This window comes from Protomyctophum bolini (genome assembly GCF_963924005.1).
Source record: "Protomyctophum bolini genome assembly, chromosome: 12".
NCBI lineage: Eukaryota > Metazoa > Chordata > Actinopteri > Myctophiformes > Myctophidae > Protomyctophum > Protomyctophum bolini.
This window is the reverse complement of record NC_137873.1, coordinates 8,171,605-8,193,072: the sequence shown is the minus strand read 5'-3', so window position 1 is coordinate 8,193,072 and position 21,468 is coordinate 8,171,605. Positions and strand designations below refer to the sequence as shown.

The window sequence follows — 21,468 nt, the reverse complement described above, 5'->3', positions numbered from 1 at the left end:
CCATATGTCCCTCTGTCAGCAGTGGTCCAAAGCGTCCCCCACATGTCCCTCTGTCAGCAGTGGTCCAAAGCGTCCCCCATATGTCCCTCTGTCAGCAGTGGTCCAAAGCGTCCCTCATATGTCCCTCTGTCAGCAGTGGTCCAAAGTGTCCCCCATATGTCCCTCTGTCAGCAGTGGTCCAAAGCGTCCCCCATATGTCCCTCTGTCAGCAGTGGTCCAAAGTGTCCCCCATGTCCCTCTGTCAGCCTCTGGTCCAAAGCGTCCCTCATGTCCCTCTGTCAGCCTCTGGTCCAAAGCGTCCCCCATGTCCCTCTGTCAGCCTCTGGTCCAAAGCGTCCCCCATGTCCCTCTGTCAACCTCTGGTCCAAAGCGTCCCCCATGTCCCTCTGTCAGCAGTGGTTCAAAGCGTCCCCCATATGTCCCTCTGTCAGCCTCTGGTCCAAAGCGTCCCCCATGTCCCTCTGTCAGCAGTGGTCCAAAGTGTCCCCCATGTCCCTCTGTCAGCAGTGGTCCAAAGCGTCCCCCATGTCCCTCTGTCAGCCTCTGGTCCAAAGTGTCCCCCATATGTCCCTCTGTCAGCAGTGGTCCAAAGTGTCCCCCATGTCCCTCTGTCAGCAGTGGTCCAAAGCGTCCCCCATGTCCCTCTGTCAGCCTCTGGTCCAAAGTGTCCCCCATGTCCCTCTGTCAGCAGTGGTCCAAAGCGTCCCCCATGTCCCTCTGTCAGCCTCTGGTCCAAAGCGTCCCCCATGTCCCTCTGTCAGCCTCTGGTCCAAAGTGTCCCCCATGTCCCTCTGTCAGCAGTGGTCCAAAGCGTCCCCCATGTCCCTCTGTCAGCCTCTGGTCCAAAGCGTCCCCCATGTCCCTCTGTCAGCCTCTGGTCCAAAGTGTCCCCCATGTCCCTCTGTCAGCCTCTGGTCCAAAGCGTCCCCCAGGCTACTTTCTAAGTACATTTCAATCAATACCGATACTTGTGTACTTTCACTCCAGTGCATTTAAAATTCCGGACTTTTACTTAAGTAACAGAGTGCTTCTACAGTATATTGCAGTACTTATAGTTTTACTTAAGACATGTGAGCACACACACAGACACACACACACACACAACAAATAGCGCGCGCACACACACACACACACACACACACACACAAAGCCTTTTTTCCACAGGAAGACACGCACGCACGCATGCACGCACGCACGCACGCACGCACGCACGCACGCACGCACGCACGCACGCACGCACGCACGCACGCCAACCAAGCTATAACTGAATCACTGTTGTCGGAGGAGTCCAGCATTGTCTTTTTTCTTTCAAAGGGGAAGTACAGACATGCCACTTCATTTTTTTTCTTCCCCCTCCGCAACATTCTAACGCTTAATTCGGTGGTTCCTCAAAAAAACATTTTCATGTCAAGGACCCTCAAATGGATCTGTATTTGGCCACGGAGCCTATACCCCCCCCCTCCACAGCGCCAACCGAAGAGACCCTCAAACGGATCTGTATATTTGGCCACAGAGCCTAGCATGCCAAAGAAGAGAAAATTACTGTCAGAACAATCCGTCTCCATCTATTCCAAATGGGTCAATTAAGTGTTTTCCCAATTGCTATATTGTTCCAAGAATGTAACAATATAGCAGATCTACACAAGCTTGTAGTAGTTCGTCTCTTTTTGAATAGCCAACATATAAAAAAGTGGTTATAACCCATTCAGGCCTGACGTCGAAATGAGCTTGTAGATCTGCTATTTTTCAATAGCTAGATTATAACATAATGTTTAAAACACCAAAAGGGGTTCCCGACCAAAATGGGTTAAAAACTGATGGTGACGCTATATATATGAACACATTTTTGCTATAAGGGACCCCCTGGAACCCTGTCAAGGACCCCCGGGAGGGTCCACGAGGCACGGACAACACTTTGAGAACCACTGGCTTCTTTTATACTCTGTTGTACGGTGGTACAAAAAATTACTTTTATACTCTGTTGTACGGTGGTACAAAATGAGTTTTATACTCTGTTGTACGGTGGTACAAAATTACTTTTATACTCCGTTGTACGGTGGTACAAAATTACTTTTATACTCCGTTGTACGGTGGTACAAAATTACTTTTATACTCCGTTGTACGGTGGTACAAAATTACTTTTATACTCCGTTGTACGGTGGTACAAAATTACTTTTATACTCCGTTGTACGGTGGTACAAAATTACTTTTATACTCTGTTGTACGGTGGTACAAAATTACTTTTATACTCTGTTGTACGGTGGTACAAAATGAGTTTTCTCTGACGGGTGGCTGATATCTCTCCCTTAGAGATAGGGTGAGCAGTTCAGCTGCTCATTTGCCTGGAAAGGAGCCAGCTTAGGTGGTCCGGGGCATCTGGTTAGGATGCCTCTCGAGCGTCTCCCTATAGGGAGGTCCTCGAGGCACGTCCGACCATGGGAGGAGACCCCCGGGGCAGACCAAGGACCACGTCCGACTGGGAGGAGACCCCCGGGGCAGACCAAGGACCACGTCCGACTGGGAGGAGACCCCCGGGGCAGACCAAGGACCACGTCCGACCATGGGAGGAGACCCCGGGGCAGACCAAGGACCACGTCAGACCATGGGAGGAGACCCCGGGGCAGACCAAGGACCACGTCCCACTGGGAGGAGACCCCGGGGCAGACCAAGGACCACGTCCCACTGGGAGGAGACCCCGGGGCAGACCAAGGACCAGATGGAGGGGATTTACATCGACTCACTGGCCTTGGAACGTCTCGGGATCCCCCAGGAGGGAAGTCACTAATGTTGCTCTGGAAAGGGAACTCTGGAGCTCTCTTGGTGGAGCCGTTGCCCCCCTCGGCCCGACTACGGATAAGCGGTTGAAGACGGATGGACGGATGGGTCTATACGGCGGTGGTGTTAATTGGACACCGTAATGAGCCGATGTGCAAAGCTCTGACGTGCGAAACACCTCCGTATACCAGGAAGTGTTGATCCATAAGTCAGGCTCAGAGCGGTTTCATCTGCACGGTGAGTTCGTCTGAACGAGGCTTATATGCGTCACTGCACAGCAGGGGGTGCAGGCAGCCTGGAAGAGGCTTCTATAGTTCTAGCAGGGATTTACATAGCAGTTAGCTTTTGGCTGTATACTCTGTATGGCATGATGCTGCTGGCTGGCTGGCTGGCTGGCTGGCTGACTGGCTGGCTGGCTGGCTGACTGGCTGGCTGCCTGGCTGGCTGGCTGGCTGGCTGGCGGGCGGGAGCGATATACCGTAGGATTACAGCGAGACGGTCCTGATGAAGATTAGCCATGTGGTGGAAAGTATATAAATAAGTACATTTCACTCAAGAATTTAAACATTTTTTGGCACCTTTTAACTTTACTGGAGGATTTCGAAATTTCTACTTCTACTATACTTTTACCCGAGTACAACTACCGTATGTGAAAACTGTATAGTTACCTGCAGTTACTTTATCGATTTTTACTATATTATTTATTATACATTAACCATTTCAGCATAAAATACATTTTGGTCATTTGTAAATAGCCCGATCTACAAGCTCACCACGCCTCACATGTGTGATGCGTGCACGGTCAAATATGATTATTTTGATTATATGATCATTTTTTCCAGAGCACTAGACAAACTTAAATCATGCCATCTCTGATGACTGTTTTAAATTAAAAAATGTCCAATGGTAAAGTACCTGTCTCGCTTTATTTATTATTATGATTATTATTACTATTATGATTATTTTTGATGTATTGTAATTTTTTGTATCTGTTTCGCTGTTCAACCTGTGGGGTGGGAGGGTGGGGGAAACCCCCTTTTTCTTTTAACAAAAAAGAAAAACTTAAAATATATGATTATTTTGGGGGTTCGAGGCACGAACAGTTTTATTTATTTAAATTATGATCTGTACCATAAGTCTCCTCTCCTGTGCTGTTGTGTTTCACATCCATAACAAATGAACACTGATATTTTGTGGATGGTGACCGCCATCTTGTGGACACTTACTTGAACTACAACTTTTGGCCACGTTATGTAGAAACATTTACAAAAGCACAAATAATCACAAACACTGAAGATAAAATGCTGTGATTTAGAGACCAGATTAGTCTTTTTTTTTTCGTGAGATATTTCAACCCATTTTGACCTGAGATCAGATTCTAAAAATGTCTGTTGGAAAATGACAGTTTTCTGAAAAAGCTATGTTTCTCTGTCAGTCGTTCTTCGATTTTTCAAAAATAGCTAAAGCATAACATAATGCCAACACCAAAAGGGGTTCCCGCCCCAAAATGGGATACATTTTACAGAATTATTTTTTTCACCGTTGCATGATGCCGGTGCATACAGGAGGGGTAACAGTTTGGGTCAGATTCAGGGGTCAGAGGCCAGGGGTCACCAACATGTCTGTCTGTACATGGTAGTGCTGCCAATTAATATTCCATAGTCAAACGAATATTAAAATTTTATATAAGAATAAATAAAAGAATAATCGAATATATTAAGATTAAAATTTAAAAAAAAAAGAACAATAAAATTGCCGTGTGAGTTCTGGCGAGCCACGTAAACTACAAATATTAGGCTATTAAAATAATTATGAATCATTCATTTGATCTCCCAAGACTCAAGAGAGTGCATTTCTCAGTACATTTATCAGTAGCCCATACAGAACCGGACCGTTTTACAGCATATTATTCTGCAAATATTCACATCATATTCATATTAAAATCATATACATTCGACATTCGAAATCATTCGAAATTAATTCGAATACATGTGGTGTTTTAAAAAGGAATATTTGAATATAATTTTTGGCCAATTCTGGCAGCACTAGTACTACATGGACAACATGTGTCTGAGGCAAAGGCTTATATAGCTAGGCCTTATGTCTGCATGAGGCAAACCTTAGATTTTCTGTTTTAAGGGCCTTGAAGCGAGGAACGCAGGCGTTGTTGCCTGGATCAATGACAGGTCTCCTCCAGGTCTGGATCAAGAGGGACGCGACAACGCAAGGGTCAAAAAAAAGAAGCTAAACAAAAATGAAATGTCGACACAAATGTCGACACAAACCAACATCAACATGGCGATGAGATGACCCCTGGCCAGATTGAGTGTGGCGCGCCTCTGCGGGCGAGGGAGCATCGATCACACAGAGAAATGGAGAGGGAGAGAGAGAGAGAGTCCACTGTATCATCATCATCTTGACCTAACCTTGTGAAAAGTTCCACGCACACAAACATGTCAGCAGAACGTGCAAGACCACACACACACACACACACACACACACACACACACACACACACACACACACACACACAGACACACACACACACACGAGGCTGGACGGAGCGCAGACAGTGACTGATGGGAGGACGTCTCAATGCACAGCTCGTCTCCGAGCGGCGTGGAGCCTCCGTGACCTCCAGCCGTGTTTCCCCCTTTTGACTTTCTTTTAAAACTCAACTGGGTTTGCCGAGCAGAACGGGGAGCAGAACGGAGTGATATAGTAGATGGCAACGGTGTGACAACATGGGGCTGACAAGTAGAACTTTCAAAAGATGTACGGCCAGGTAAAGGAATGCGTCACTCACTGCAAGTTTAACTAGTTTTCCACCCGTCCAAAGACATTTCTGATACAGACACCCTATCCTAGAATAACGAGTGCCCGTGTGTGTGTGTGTGTGTGTGTGTGTGTGTGTGTGTGTGTGTGTGTGTGTGTGTGTGTGTGGATCTAGCAGCCTCTCTTTCCCGCCCAGTCTAGCAGTGAGTTTAACCCATTTTGACCTGAGATCAGATTCTATAAATGTCTTCTACATCCTGACAGTTTTCTGAAAAAGCTAATGTTTCTATGTCAGTCGTTCTTCGAGTTTTTCAAAAACAGCTAAATTATAACATAATGCTAACACCAAAAGGGGTTCCCGCACCAAAAATAGGTTGTCGTTTATAGCACCAACATTATAGGACACATGGAAGTTATCAAACGGCGTTAAAGTAGCCGATCTATACGTGAGGAAACGCAGCGCTCTAGTTGGGGGGAGAGCACACATGACATGCGTATATAGGGCAACCAAATGGGCGTCCGACGTGGTTACCTGTCTCATGGGACAGAGAGAGATAGAGAGAGGGAGGGGAGGAGGTGGTCCGTGGTTACCTGTCTCCACCTTGGAGTGGTCGGTCCTCTCCGTCACCTTCTCCTGGCTGATGAGGTAGTCGACGATGCGGACGCCGATGGGCGGCTCTGTGTGGTTCCACTCCATGATGACCAGAGAGCTGCTGGGCTCGTAGGCGTGGGACAGCTTCAGCCTGACACACACACACACACACACACACACACACACACACACACGCACGCACACAGCGGTTCAGATTGGCTGCCTCGTCGTCTCCAGCCATGTTATACCTCAGAATTATTTAGGGTCACTAATTTGAGCATAACAGCGGAGCGCAGCTAAAAAGTGGCATAACGTCAGCAGCAGACCCACAGATAATAATAATGCAGCTGGTAATGAATTGATTTAATCAATTTGGGCTTGTTTTTTTACTGTAAACTAGAGTGGTAAACAAGGGTCCATTTGGTTCCAATTGTCCTAAATAATGTGGGGTGGAAACAGGATATACATTTCCCAAATTACTTCGCCCACTTCTACATGGTACACTTTTAGAAGATTGGTAAGTTAATTGATCATCATCACCGTCCCAATTAATTTGACACTAATCCATTCTTAAAGCGGGACTGACACGCCCCTCGGGAAGCTATTAAGGCTATTAAAACTAGCATCTAGATTGTGACGTACGTACGGGCCAGCTCAATTTGACCAATGAAATTGATCTTGTATCTGGGCTAAATGGCAGAGCGGCTCTGGGCTCTGCGAGTTAGCGTTCCTGGTGGCTATCAACTCATGCTAGTGGTTTTGAGGTCACTTTTAGCTTCATAGCTGGGTGAAAGTTTGGTGTAAAAAATATTTTTTTGCTCGAAAATCTTCGTTAGAATGATATTGAGTTGACGTTTAAGTTTTAGCGTAAACTGTTGCATAATCGCAATTTCGCGTGACGGGTTCCATCGTACCTATCTTGTCTATCTGTCTCCCCCGCTCCCCATGCGCTCAACCACGGCTAAGTGCTGAGCCCGGAGCCCTGGAGCTTCACAGCCAGTTTACCACTGGTCTGCCTGTCTAGCGGCACTGCGCCAGGCTAACCTGAGCCCTCTCTCTCTCTCTCTCCTCTCTCTCTCTCTCTCACACACACACACACACACACACACACACACACACACACAGTACACACACACACACTCTCTCTCTCTCTCTCTCTCTCTCTCACACACCGATATGGGGGGGCGGTCTCTCTCTCTCTCTCTCTCTCTCTCTCTCACACACACACACACACACACACACACACACACACAGGTTCAGGGAGGCATGGCCGATTATCGCATGGGTGACAATTTGACAAAGCTTTGTAAATAATAAACACAACTCTTCGCGTTCACAACAGCTATACACAGGCTAAAACATATCGATATAATCCATTTGGTATTAAAATGAACGTCACCCCACTTGATCTAGTAAGAGTATAATATCTGTTCCAACGTGGGCTTTGTGAAATACTGTACAAAGAAAATGTGTGCTGTAAGCCCTTACTTTTCTATGGAGATAAAGACTAATCATTGTGTATATTCCTGCACTATACCTGCATCGAGTGATCTTGGTACATAGAAGTTGATCTATTGAAGATTCTGACCTTCAAAGTACATCATTTTTGTTTTGATTGTATTGCTGTATTGTTCTTTCTGCTTTGGCAATGTAAACGTATGTTTTCTCATGCCAATAAAGCCCTTTGAATTGAATTGAAAGGCACAGATTCTGTGCGCGGGTAAAGTGCGCGGGGCATCTGAGCAATCATACCAAGTTGATTATATCGATATGTTTTAGCCTGTGTATAGCTGTTGTGAACGCGAAGAGTTGTTTATTTACCAAGAGCATCGGCTCTATCCGTCATCCATTGCAACTGCAAGACGGCGAGACGCGGTGTGTGTGTGAGAGAGAGAGAGAGTTTATTTTTTCATGTCATTGATATTATGTTGTTATTTGTAATATCTGTGATTGTGCTTTGGCAACACTTGTAAAACGTCATGCCAATAAAGCCTGTTGAATTGAATTGAATTGAATTGAGAGAGAGAGAGAGAGAGAGAGGGCCCTCATAATACCCAATTACCCATACAATGTTTTTCACTCATGAATTCTGTAGACAGTCTTAGCCATAGCCGACGTCAATTCCAAGGACAGGGCAGAGAGGGATCGGCTTGACTTGACTGTAATGAATAAACTTGGAATAAATAAATGCATGTTGTCCGTCTTGTGTTCTTATCTTCTCGGGGCTATTGTTAATGCATGTTCAAAATCAATCAGCAATTTGACCTAAATATTCCCATTTCATATTTATATTATGGCGACGAGTATAGTCACTCATGACGGACAATCGGACATATAGGCAATGAAACAGCCTGCATGAACAGAATAGGCTCTGTGCCCCGGCGGTGAGAGGGGACAAACGGCCGTGAGAGGGGCTGCATCCCAGCTCTCTGTGCCCCGGCGGTGAGAGGGGACAAACGGCCGTGAGCGGGGCTGCATCCCAGCTCTCTGGAAGTCCGAGTGCGAAATTGCGATTATGCAACATTTTACGCTAAAACTTACACGTCAACTCAATATCATTCTAACGAAGATTTTCGAGCAATTTCTTTTTTTTTTGATGATACTTCCACCCAGTATGACGCAAAAAGTGACCTCAAAACTAGTAGCCTTTAGTGCGCTAGCCACTCAGCTCGCCTAGATGCTAGGTCACGTCAGAGCCTGAGATATAGTCACGTGTCGTTTGAAACCGTTTTCATTCAGACCACGTGATGTACCTTATCAGCAATGTTAATCTCGGGCCGGGACACTCCCCCTTTAACATGTATTTGTGGAGAGAGAGAGAGAGAGAGAGAGAGAGAGAGAGAGAGAGAGAGAGAGAGAGAGAGAGAGAGAGAGACTACCACTAACATGGGTTGGGGCAGGGGGGCGCAGGTGGGCAGGCCGTCCGAGCCGAAGGCACTGGAGTCACAGCGACACCAGTCATCGATGACGTCACCTTTCCCCGAACACCACAACATGCTCATCATCGCCTCCTGCAGGGCCTGGGGGGGATAAAGAGAGAGAGTAGTTCACCCAACAAATCGGAAATCGGAAATCGGAAAGCGAGAAATCGGAAAGCGAGAAAGCAAGAAATCGGAAAGTGAGAAATCGGAAGGCGAGAAATCGGAAAGCGAGAAATCAGAAAGCGAGAAATCGGAAAGCGAGAGAGTTCTGTACAATTCATTTCAAACTGGAATAACTTGGATAATTGAGTCAATGTTACAGAGTAGCAGCATGCTCCATAAGTCACGGGCACTCTACATTCAGCTCCAGGTTTCATTTCCTAATTTCTGTTCTACTTTTTTTAAATCAATCGACACTCCTTGGTCTATATAGCATTACCTATCTGAGGCACGTTTCAACTTGCAAATTGATTTTCAAAGTCGCTCTGAAATGAAAGTGGAATGCACTGGCTCCGTCCAACATCAAACAAACCAAGGTGCGTGCGTGCGTGTGCGTGTGTATGTGTGTGCGTGCATATGTGCGTGCGTGCCACAGAAAATCCACTGAATGTTCAAAGTTCATGTTGTTTGGGTGTATAACTGAGGTCATAAAAACCTAGAATAACGAAAAATAAAAAATAAATGAAAATGAATGTCACGAAACCTTTAATTTACAAAGAACTGGTTTCTGCCAGGAAGACAGTGACGAACATCTAAAAAAATGACCACACGATATATAGGCTTTTAATCAGTTCTAAATTGGATAAAGATTGAGGATGATGATGATGATGATGGGTCAGCATTAAAAAAAAAGTTTTAGAATAAATAAGTACTTCATAGTCTACCTATAAAAACCAAAAGAGCTATCATACTTCAGTTCATCACCATAACTTAGCGTTATAGCCACATATAGTTGGACAGTAAATTAACCAAATTTTGGGGCGGAACACCTTTTGGTGTTTTAAACATTATAATTCAGCTATTGGAAAAATAGCAGATCTACAAGCTCAGAGCGCACCACTCTACGAGCTTGTAGATCTGCTATTTTTGAAAAAAATCGTAAAAAATATTTATCTCAGAAAACTGAAAGGATTTAGAAGATGTTTTTCTTTTTTAATTTCGACGTCAGGCCTTAAATGGGATAAGCACAATACATTTTGTCCCAGGCGTATATATACCTGGTAGGTCTCGTTATTGGACACCAGTTCGTAGATGGGCGCCGCCTTGGTGATCTGGAGCAGGACGGGCTCCGACTGCTGCCTCCCTCCCTGGGTGGCGCCCCCGCCAACGCCACCACCACCACCACCGCCACCCCCGCCGCCAACGCCCACCCCGGGGCTCATGTGGCACAGGTGGCAGGAGCGCGGGCACTGGCCCTGGCTGGAGCAGTCCATGCGCACGCCGGCCGCCAGGCGCTTGGCGCCCGTGTCCAGCAGGCTGGCGATGTAGGCCGGGTAGGTGAGCGTGCGCGGCTCCTTGTCGCGCTCCTCCGACTCCTCCGACGGAGAGTTGCCTGAGAACGAGAGAGAAAGAAGAGAAGACGGTTTGAGGAGAGTGTCACGCAAGGGTTGGTTTCGTCGACTCTAGGGGCCGATTCATACTCCTATTTTAGAGCCGAATAAAAGTCGGTTCGGCTCTGTAGAGATACAATGTGACGTCATTTGGCGCTGTATAGCCTACAATGTGACGTCATTTGGTTCTGTAGAGCCTACAATGTGACGTCATTTGGTTCTGTAGAGCCTACAATGTGACGTCATTTGGTTCTGTAGAGCCTACAATGTGACGTCATTTGGTTCTGTAGAGCCTACAATGTGACGTCATTTGGTTCTGTAGAGCCTACAATGTGACGTCATTTGGTTCTTTAGAGCCTACAATGTGACGTCTATCTCACAATGAGATTTGTGAGATTTGTCACACACGTTACCGCAGTGAGATTTGTTCGATTTGAGATTTGTTCGATTTGAGATTTTGTTCAATTTGAGATTTGTTCAATTTGAGATTTGTTCGATTTGAGATTTGTTCGATTTGAGATTTGTTCGATTCGATTTGTTCAATTTGAGATTTGTTCGATTTGAGATTTTGTTCGATTTGAGATTTGTGAGATTTGAATTTGTTCGATTTGTTCGATTTGTCACACACGTTCGATGTTCGATTTGAGATTTGTTCGATTTGACAATTCTATCTTGAGGGAAACCCAGGCAGGCTTTAGAAATAATTACTCCACCAGTGACCATATTTTCCTCCTGAAGCACATTGTTGAATTATTTTGCTTTAAAAAGAAGAGACTGTTCTGTTCCTTTATAGACTACAGTAAGGCATTTGATACAGTCTGGAGGGATGCCCTTTGGTATAAACTATCTAAAGTAATTTCTCTTTATATTCATGAGATAATAAGGTGCTCACACGGATCAAGACATAGATAAAAAGAGAAGGATCCGCCCGGGTCCTTCTCTTTTTATCTACGTCTAAGTTAAAAAATGAGGAACGCTTTTATTAATTTAAAAATCACACCCGTGTGAACCGAGTGGTGCAACTCCCCTCTCTCTCTCCCCCCCCCCCCCCCCCCCCCCCTCCTCCTCTCTTTCTCTCTCTCTCTCTCATTAGCAGGCAACAGTGCAGTACTACAGCACCCCTACTGGCCCCTACTGGTACATACTGGTGCTCATTAACGTCACATAGGTGCATGAACAACACATAGTCACGGACATTGCTGTTAAAAAAAGGCAACTACCAACATGTTTTTCGACCTAACAGGTCTTCATCAGGGCCCTGATGAAGACAGACAGACAGACAGACAGACAGACAGACTCTATACAGTGTGTTTTCTGTTAATATAATATAAATACTCGTGCTGCAGTGTGACCTTCTATTCAACCCAAACCTGGATGAGAATCTGCCTCAAGGACCAGAATCTCTGCCTGTTGACCTGCTCTGTTCCGTTCCGTCCCAGCAGCTCCGTACCGCTCGGCTCCACTGGAGGATTTCTGAATAAACATTTGAACGGCAGAGAATCCTGCCTCATGTGACTCTGTGGGCTGTATTTTGCGTGTCTTATGTACCAGGTCTTATTACTTATAACTTAAGAACATGGAGGCGTGATCAATGCCATTTGGCCAAAGAGCATTGACCATGTCTCCAGGTCTTAAGTTAAGTAATAAGACCTGGTACATATAAGACACGCAAAATACAGCCCTGTGACTCTGTTTGCAACCTCTGGGTTCCAAACAGAATCCTGCCTGTGAGTCTGTGACTCTGGGAGTCTTTGACTCTGTGAGTCTGTGAGTCTGTGAGTCTGTGCTTTGAACCCTCTGGGTTCCAAACATAATCCTGCCTGTGAGTCTGTGACTCTGGGAGTCTTTGACTCTGTGACTCTGTGAGTCTGTGACTCTGGGAGTCTGTGACTCTGTGAGTCTGTAAGTCTGTAAGTCTGTGACTCTGTGACTCTGTGACTATGTGAGTCTGTGCTTTGCACCCTCTGGGTTCCAAACAGAATCCTGTCTGTGACTCTGGGAGTCTTTTGACTTGAGTAAACTTTTAACTTGAGTAAACTAAAGACCTGGAGGCGTGATCAATGCCATTTGGCTATTCTGAGTGGCCAAAGAGCATTGGTCACGCCTCCAGGTCTTTAGTTTAGCAAAATACAGCCCTGTGAGTCTGTGACTCTGTGAGTCTGTGAGTCTGTGCTTTGCACGCTCTGGGTTCCAAACAGAATCCTGCCTGTGAGTCTGTGACTCTGGGAGTCTTTGACTCTGTGACTCTGTGAGTCTTTGACTCTGTGAGTCTGTGGGCTGTATTTTGCGTGTCTTAAGTACAAGGTCTTATTACCTAACTTGAGTAAACTAAAGACCTGGAGGCGTGATCAATGCCATTTGGCTATTCTGAGTGGCCAAAGAGCATTGGTCACGCCTCCAGGTCTTTAGTTTAGCAAAATACAGCCCTGTGAGTCTGTGACTCTGTGAGTCTGTGAGTCTGTGCTTTGCACGCTCTGGGTTCCAAACAGAATCCTGCCTGTGAGTCTGTGACTCTGGGAGTCTTTGACTCTGTGACTCTGTGAGTCTGTGACTCTGTGAGTCTGTGACTCTGTGAGTCTGTGACTCTGTGAGTCTGTGCTTTGCACCCTCTGGGTTCCAAACAGAATCCTGCCTGTGAGTCTGTGACTCTGTGAGTCTCTGACTCTGTGAGTCTGTGACTCTGGGAGTCTGTGACTCTGGGAGTCTGTGACTCTGTGCTTTGCACCCTCTGGGTTCCAAACACATTACACTGTGCCCTGAAGCCTATAGTGCCACCACCACAACCACAAGCTCTCAATACTAACATCATGACTAGAAGTATAAAGCCACCATTTTCCAAAAAAGAATATTGAAAAAAAGACTGAATATAATTAACAACACATCTTGTACTCTGGCACAAACTATTGACAGTGGAATAAGGTCCGCGTGGCCAAATACATGTCAATTTGGGGGTCCTTTAAAAACAGAAAGGAGAGGTCGCACACAACCCCCCCGATGCCAAAAATGCTTTCATTGTTTCATCGTTTTGACAAACAAGTTGCCTTCTTCAGCGTCCTTGAGGGAAATTGAGTCCCTATTCATTACAATGAGCTTGTATAGGTTGCTATTTTTGAAAAAATCGTACGACTGCTAAATAGCTAATAGCTGAAACTGTCAGTATTTAGTTAAGACATTTTTAGAAACTGATCTCAGGTCAAAATGGATTAAAGTATAAATAAGTAATATTATTATTTTGTCCCATGTAGCTAGTAATACAACTAATTATTTTCCAGTTTGAGTAATAGTATTACTAAATATGTTACTCTTTTCCAAAAGGAACTAGTGCGTATAGTATAGGGTCACACACAATTGGCCTGGCTGAGGCTCCATCTGTTTCTCTCCCTGCTGTCAACTTCGCTTAACCCATTCTGACCTGAGATCAGATTCTAAAAATGTCTTCTACATCCTGACAGTTTTCAATTCTGACCTGAGATCAGATTAAAAAAAATGTCTTCTACATCCTGACAGTTTTCCATTCTGACCTGAGATCAGATTCTAAAAAATGTCTTCTACATCCTGACAGTTTTCCATTCTGACCTGAGATCAGATTCTAAAAAAAATCTGAAAAAGCTATGTTTCTATGCGCTAAAGTATAACAGAATGCTTGAAACACCAAAAGGGGTTCCCGCCCAAAATGGGTTAAATTGGAAAACCTATAGGTGGCGCGCTACGAGCTTGTAGATCTGCTATTTTTCAATAGCTAAAGTATAACAGAATGCTTGAAACACCAAAAGGGTTTCCTGCCCAGAATGGGTTAAGTTGGAAAACCTATATATAATTATCGATGTGCTGAGTGCGCTCACCAAAGAGTTACCAAATTCAAAATCAATCGCGGTACGAGAAAGTTGATCTCGGTTTCCGACTGACTTGAAATGTTTTAGGTATACAGAGTCCTGGGCTCTTAACCCATTCTGAACGGGAACCCATTTTGGTGTTATAGCATCATGTTACGCTTTAGCTATTGAAACATAGCAGATCTACAAGCTCATAGCTTGTATAGGTCTGCTATTTTTTGAAAAATCGAAGAACGACTGACATTTTTTTAGAATCTGATCTCAGGTCAGAATGGGTTATAATCAGACCAGTGTGTGTCCAGTGGAAACCTCGTATGAATCTGATCTCAGGTCAGAATGGGTTAAGTGCTCTGTCGATGCCACGCCAGGTATCGAATGCCGTTACGGAGCAAACTGAGACCGAGGCTATATCGCATTATTATTCCCCCCCTCCGCCATAGCTTTTATTATTGTTTTTTTTCTCTATAACGAGTGGGACTCCAGACTTCATTATTCTCAGTCTTCTCGATTGCACACATGAGGCCTGCATCTGCGTATACACTGCCAGGGGAGTGGTATAATTATATAGCAATATAAAGAAGACCTAGCAAGATCATAAATAAATAAAAAACTGCCACGGCTGATATATCACAACACGGCTGAGATTTCGTTTCACTGCAGGGATTTGAATATAATATGTGTCTGCGATCCATGATATGGATATATAGAGGAATCTATGAGCCGAGGGATGAGTGTATATGCACCAGGTTGGCAGGTTATCACATATATTTATTTATTCATTCCCCTCCATTGTTTTGCTATAGTCCCCAGTTCTCTGCCTGCCTCCTTCTAGGACCCCCAGGGGTCCTCGAGGGAGTTCCAGGGGGTCCCTAGCTAGATGATATATAGATATATAGGAACCAAATAGACCCTTATGGGTCTGTAACTCTGAGTGTATACAAATGGGACCAAATTGACCCTAAAGTGTCCATTTGGTCGCATTTGTACACTCTCAAGAGTCAAATCAACATAGATTTTACAATATAAATGGAGGTCCTATAGAGATAGAAATGCCATTAAATGGGGGTCCGTACTCCGTAGCCTATATTACATGTCAAACTGGGGGTCAAAATAGTTGAGAATCACTGCTAGAGCCATAAAACTATTGTCTTATGGGGGTCCCCCATGGCATAATCTCCTCAAATGGGGGTCTGCGGGCTAATATGAATGTCCATTTGGGGGTCCTTGACATGAAAAGGTTTGGGGTGCACTGACTTAGGGAATGTATACAACACGTGGTTACATTTTATGGGTTTATTTCGTCATAGTGCCGCAGCGTATACAGTGGAGTACTGTAGTGCAGGTACAGTAATTGCTAAGAGAGAGAGAGAGGATTAAAAAAAAGAATAGAATTAGGTGTGTTTAAGGCTAAACTTTGTAATTGTCTTTCCTTTATGTAGACGGCCGGGTTATTCCAGGGGAGAGAGAGAGCTCAGCTCAATCGGTGAGCAAACACAACACAGGCCTTTTAAAGCTCAAGCACCAATTAGGGAATGAGGAGGAGAGGCTCCTTGTGATGAAATATGATGCAGCTAAGAGCTGTGGAACGGTGACCGCTCACACGCACACACATACGCACGCACGCACAGAGACAGAAGGCAATGCTAGATGAAATTGTGCATGTGTGGCTCTGTGTGTAGGTGAACTGGACTTTAGGGCTGTATTTTGCGTGTCTTAAGTACCAGGTATTATTAGTTAACTTAAGACCTGGCGTGATCAATGCCATTTTGGCTATTCTGAGTGGCCAAAGAGCATTTACCACCACGCCTCCAGGTGCGTGAGTGCTTCCGAGATACATTCAAACTGCCATGGATAAAGTGAGTGACAAAGTGTCGTCCCTTCACAATAAAGTGTCTCCCATTTACCTCCCAATGCTGGTGCTGCACATTTTACCCATGCATTATTAACAGGAAATAGGTGTAACTTTAACGTCGTGGGAGAGAGAGAGAGAAAGAGAGAGAGAGAGAGAGAGAGAGAGAGAGAGAGAGAGAGAGAGAGAGCCACCGCCACGGGTCGCGCTGCGCGGTGTGCTAGAGTGGCTGGATGGTAACCGCAAGGTTGCCAGTTCGAACTGGCTCCCCCAGAGTTAGTGTGGAAGTGTCCTTGAGCAAGACACTGAACCCCCTAATTGCTCCTGATGTGCTGGTTGGTGCCCTTGCATGGTTTCCGCGGTGTGTGAATGTGTGTGTGAATGTATGGGTGAATGTAATGCACACTCTATATAAGGCGCCTTGGATAAAGGCGCTATATAAATGCACCATTTACCATTTACTGTCGCTTGCTGGTTTCAAATTCAAAAGCACAGCTTTTGTGTGACACCGTCATTTACACAAAAAAAAACGGCAAAAAGTTAGAATATGGAAATAAGAGGTTTCTGCCCGACAGTGGCGATAAAAGAAAGTATAAATAAATAGTTTTAAAAACACAACTATACAGCGGTGACAGCAGGTGAAGGCGAATGATAACAGTTAGTGTGGTACGGGCCCTTCACGGCCTTAACCCATTCTGACCTGAGATCAGATTCATACGAGGTTTCCACTGCGGACACACACTGGTCTGATGATTAACCCATTCTGACCTGAGATCAGATTCTAAAAAATGTCAGTCGTTCTTCGATTTTTCAAAAATAGCAGACCCACTCGGTGGCGCGCTACGAGCTTGTAGATCTGCTGTTTTTCAATAGCTAAAGCATGACATGACGCCGACACCAAAATGGGATCCCGTTCAGAACGGGTTAACTGCACTTTAACAATTAGTAATGGATCGGTTTCATTTATATTCCTGTAGATCAAGAGCCTCTCAAAAGCTGCTTTAATCTCAAGGACCCCCATAACTCTGTACAGTTATGGACCTGTTTAAGGGTCCAGTTGGGATGCTTTTTTATGGCTACAGGTCTGACTTATACAGTATAAAGTCTACCTTTTATTACAGTTGTTTTTCATTTCATACTTTCATCTTTATTACATTTTTACTTTTCTCTCTCTGCTCGTCTATATATATATATCTGTGTGCGTGTGCGCGAGCGCGTGTGCGTGTGCGTGCGTGTCTGTGCGTGTGTGTGTGTGTGTGTGTGTGTGTGTGTGTGTGGACGTACTGCAGTGCAGTGCATCTGTGACGCCTGAATCCCCCCACAGGGACCAGTAAAGCTTTATTATACTGTATCTTATCACTCCGGGCATCTGTGCGTGTGTGTGTGTGTGTGTGCGTGTGCGTGTGTGTGTGTGTGTGTGTGTGTGTGTGTGTGTGTGTGTGTGTGTGTGTGTGTGTGTGTGTGTGCGCATGCGTGCGTGCTGTATCTTATCACACCAGGCATCTATAGAACAGTAGTGTTGTCATTCAACCAGTGGTCCGGGGACCACCAGTGGTCCTTGAGGGGGATCCCGGGTGGTCCCCATATGGTAACAAGAACACTCGGCGGATTTACCCTTTTTGCCGACTTCTCAAGACAAGTCGGCAAACCGTGGAGAATATTCGGCAGACTCGCCGCGCGACGACTCTTCTTCAGATTCTGCCGAATATTCTCCACGTTTCGGGGCACTATTAATCCCGTGATCGGGACGGGAATGAAAGTCAACGGGAGTTGTCACTGTACAATACTTTAAAACAGTTGTCATGTTGCACACAATCAATTTGGTCATAGCAGCCGCTGAGCCGCCTGTAGCCTCTCCTCTCCAAGCAGCAGCCCACAGTGCCTGCACCGTGAGACCGCAGTGAGAACGCTATAGCATTGCAAGAAGCTAAGGCTTAGCTGCTAAGCTAACACAACACCAGCCATGGTGGTGGTGATGTTAGCTTAGCGTAGCGTAGCTTGCTGCTGCTTGGCTGTTCAACTTCACTTCATCTCTGCCTATAATTTTTTCTTATTGTTACCCTGACACCGGAGCTGCAAAAACAGACAGATCTACAAGCTCTACAATCTCAACTATCAAACTCCAGCTAGTCCCACTCCTCTGAACTCCAGGCTGCATGAACAGTGCTCGAGCGCTCAGTTTTCTGCCCCCCTCAATGTCGCAAATCTTGCGCATTCACTTCAACTTAATAGCAATAGCTTTGCTTTGCGCTTGCGTTAGTCAAGACGAGCATGTCGACCGTAGCAATGAATGGAGACCTATTTGGAATGATTAAATCCATTATTGGCCTGGAGAAAGTTACAGCCGCTCCGCCTCCTCCTCCTCCCTGGCACGGTACAATTAGCCATGTGCTATATGACGTTTTGTTTACCCTGCGACAGGGACTGAGAGAAGGAAACAATGTCTTAAATAATAAAATAAAACAGTAGCTAGATGCGCGCTCCAGTGCCGAGATTTCTTCCCGTTTCGGCGACTCTTCGTCACTTTCCGTCCGAGTTCTCAGACAGAACTCGGACCGGAAAGTGACGAAGAGTCGGCGAAAGGGGAAGAAATCTCGGCAAAGATGAAGAAGAGTCGGCGACCCGAGTTCTCCAGTATTCCCCCATATACAGCTAAATGATGGAGAGTTGGTATAACCACATGGACCCTTATACATTTAACTCATATATACTGTACAGGTTATAGACGTTTGAGTACATCTAAAACGGAAGTATACGGGAAATGTGGCAGTGCATACTGTACACACACCGCCCCGGGGGAATGACGTTGACGCAAACAGTCTCTGTGAATGAAAGGAGTGTTGTAGGATTGGTCAAATAAAGAAAGTTTCCGTGGGGGAGAAAACACAGAGCCATAGAGTAAGACAGTTACCACATCTCCGTTCACTTCATGGGGCTTATTGTGGTGGTAAAACATATACACTATAGTATTGATTAATTGAGTACAACACCTGTTAAACTCATTATAGACAGCGACTCATGCAACCGCACTCACCCAAAACTATAGTTACAAATAACCCAAACTAGACGGCACCTATAACACCTTTTTTTTTTGTCAGTGTGTATTATTATCGGACTTCAAAGCATGAACAGCATATTACACAGCCAAGTAGAAAATACACAAAAGCAGCTTGCTTGATTAAACAATGTTTTACTTCAAGGTATAACTGGAAGGCAGCATTATAGGCTATACAATGATGCAATCGCAACCGTCAGCGCTGCTAGTGCAGTGAGTGCACACACTGGGAAGTGGGAACAGTTACAGCCAAACAACACACTATAATACTACTACTACTACTACTACTATTTCTTTTTTTGGGGAGGCCCCTGGAGACTCGAGGCCCGTTTCAATTGAAAAGATTGAAACATATATAAGGCCGCCACTGGATTTGTTGAATGACCATCTGTCGGTACCTAAACAAGACCCATGTCCATGTAGGGGATGTGTCTGTCTATCTGTTGTTACCGATGTGGACACCATTGCCTGTCAATATAAGTGTGTGTGAAGCATTGATGAAGGGAGACTCGGAGGCAGTGATGTTTGAATCCTGACCATGAAGTCCTGCAATTTCCTGATTTGTCTACTCTTCATCTTACCACCATTATACAGAATGCTATAACAGGCTTCATTCAGTCCAGTGGCTCGTCTACACATAGACTTCTATCGTCAAAGAGTGACAATTAAGGTCCTGGTACCCCGAAGTTGGCAGAAATTGAATGCACTGGACTCAGGCAACAGCCCAGCTTTTTTTTTAGTAATAGGACAACATAAACATTAAATAGACTTTAGTTGTCACTGTACAATACTTAAGCACTGCAGTTAGCACTATAAAATTGCTGATATTTGAGCCGCCCACGTTGAAAACAATGCAGTCCCCTATACTATTCAAGCTCAAAACACATCTGTTCAAGAGACTGTATGTGACAAAAACTCAAATCTACACTGGTACCAGCAAGAGAGAGAGAGAGAGAGAGAGAGAGAGAGAGAGAGAGAGACGGGTCTTGTCTCTCGTCTCTCTCCCACTCACACGAACTCTCTTGTTCTGCCATCATGCCTGTCTGTGGTGGGAGGAGGGCTTCTCTATTTGACCTGAGATCAGATTTAAAAAAAAAAAGTCTTCTACATCCTGACAGTTTTCTGAAAAAGCTATGTTTCTATGTCAGTGCAGTTCCTCGATCTTTCCAAAATAGCAGACCAACAAGCTCGTATAGCGCGCCTGAGCTTGTAGATCTGCTATTTTCCCAATAGCTAAAGCATGACATAATGCTAACACCAAAAAAGGGTTCTCGCCCCAACATGGGTTAAAGTGAATGCTGAAGTTTGTAACAAACGTGGGCTGTACAGCTATCCATGATATAAGTCCAGAAGACACTGCTGACCCCTCTCTCCCTGAACCTGTCATCGGTGGAGATCGAGGCCTCTATAGCTTCTAAGACCCTGAGAGCTATCTGCTCCAAACCAATTGGCCTCGGGTGCTGAGGAGTGAGGCTAGGAGTCAGCATCCTGTGGCCCTCCAGGTCGGACAGACGGACGGACGGACGTGGCAAAAAGAGAAAGAGATGAAATACAACATAAAAAAAGGAGGGGGAAGTATAGTTGCTGGAACTATGTTCCATGGAGCATTTTTTTGGTCCTCAAACTTTTTCATGTCAAGGTTTCATGTTTCTTTCAAAAGCTCCAATGGTAAATTTCCAATGCCGAAAACACAATTGACCCGTGTGGTTTTATCCCATTTTTAATATAAACATTTTCTTGCTATGCTTTCTATTTTCTTTTTTTTTTATTTTGTATTGAGTTGAGTGGTGTAAGAGTGACATCTGTCGGCAGTAGTGGTCACGCGCAAGATAGGCTCATATGCGCATGCGAGGACGACTGGCTGCGGTTCAGAAGGACGATGGACATTGTTGTTGACGGGTGTTGTGGAGCTGTCGATTAGCTAGCCACTAAGTGAAACTAGCTGAAACTGACTGAAAATAATGTGTGAGTTTAAATAAATGTGTTTCAAACATGCTCGAGTGAGTCACTGTCTCACCCGTCGATAACCCCTTTTGCGGAAGGAGTTGCTAAATTTGAGGAGTGATTTAGTAAAACCGTACAGACAATGCTCGAAGTCCAACAGCGTTATACAATCAC

The 21,468-nt window shown here is 45.1% G+C and overlaps 1 protein-coding gene across 1 annotated transcript in view; it reads right to left on the bottom strand.

The window, feature by feature from the left end:
• Window positions 1-21,468, bottom strand: part of astn1 (astrotactin 1) — a gene marked incomplete at both ends in the record, with an annotated part of 464,656 nt that overhangs the window by 52,924 nt on the left and 390,264 nt on the right. The window contains 3 exon segments of the mRNA XM_080778845.1: window positions 6,142-6,293; window positions 9,029-9,162; window positions 10,281-10,615. Of these exon segments, the coding sequence (XP_080634971.1) occupies window positions 6,142-6,293; window positions 9,029-9,162; window positions 10,281-10,615 (621 nt within the window).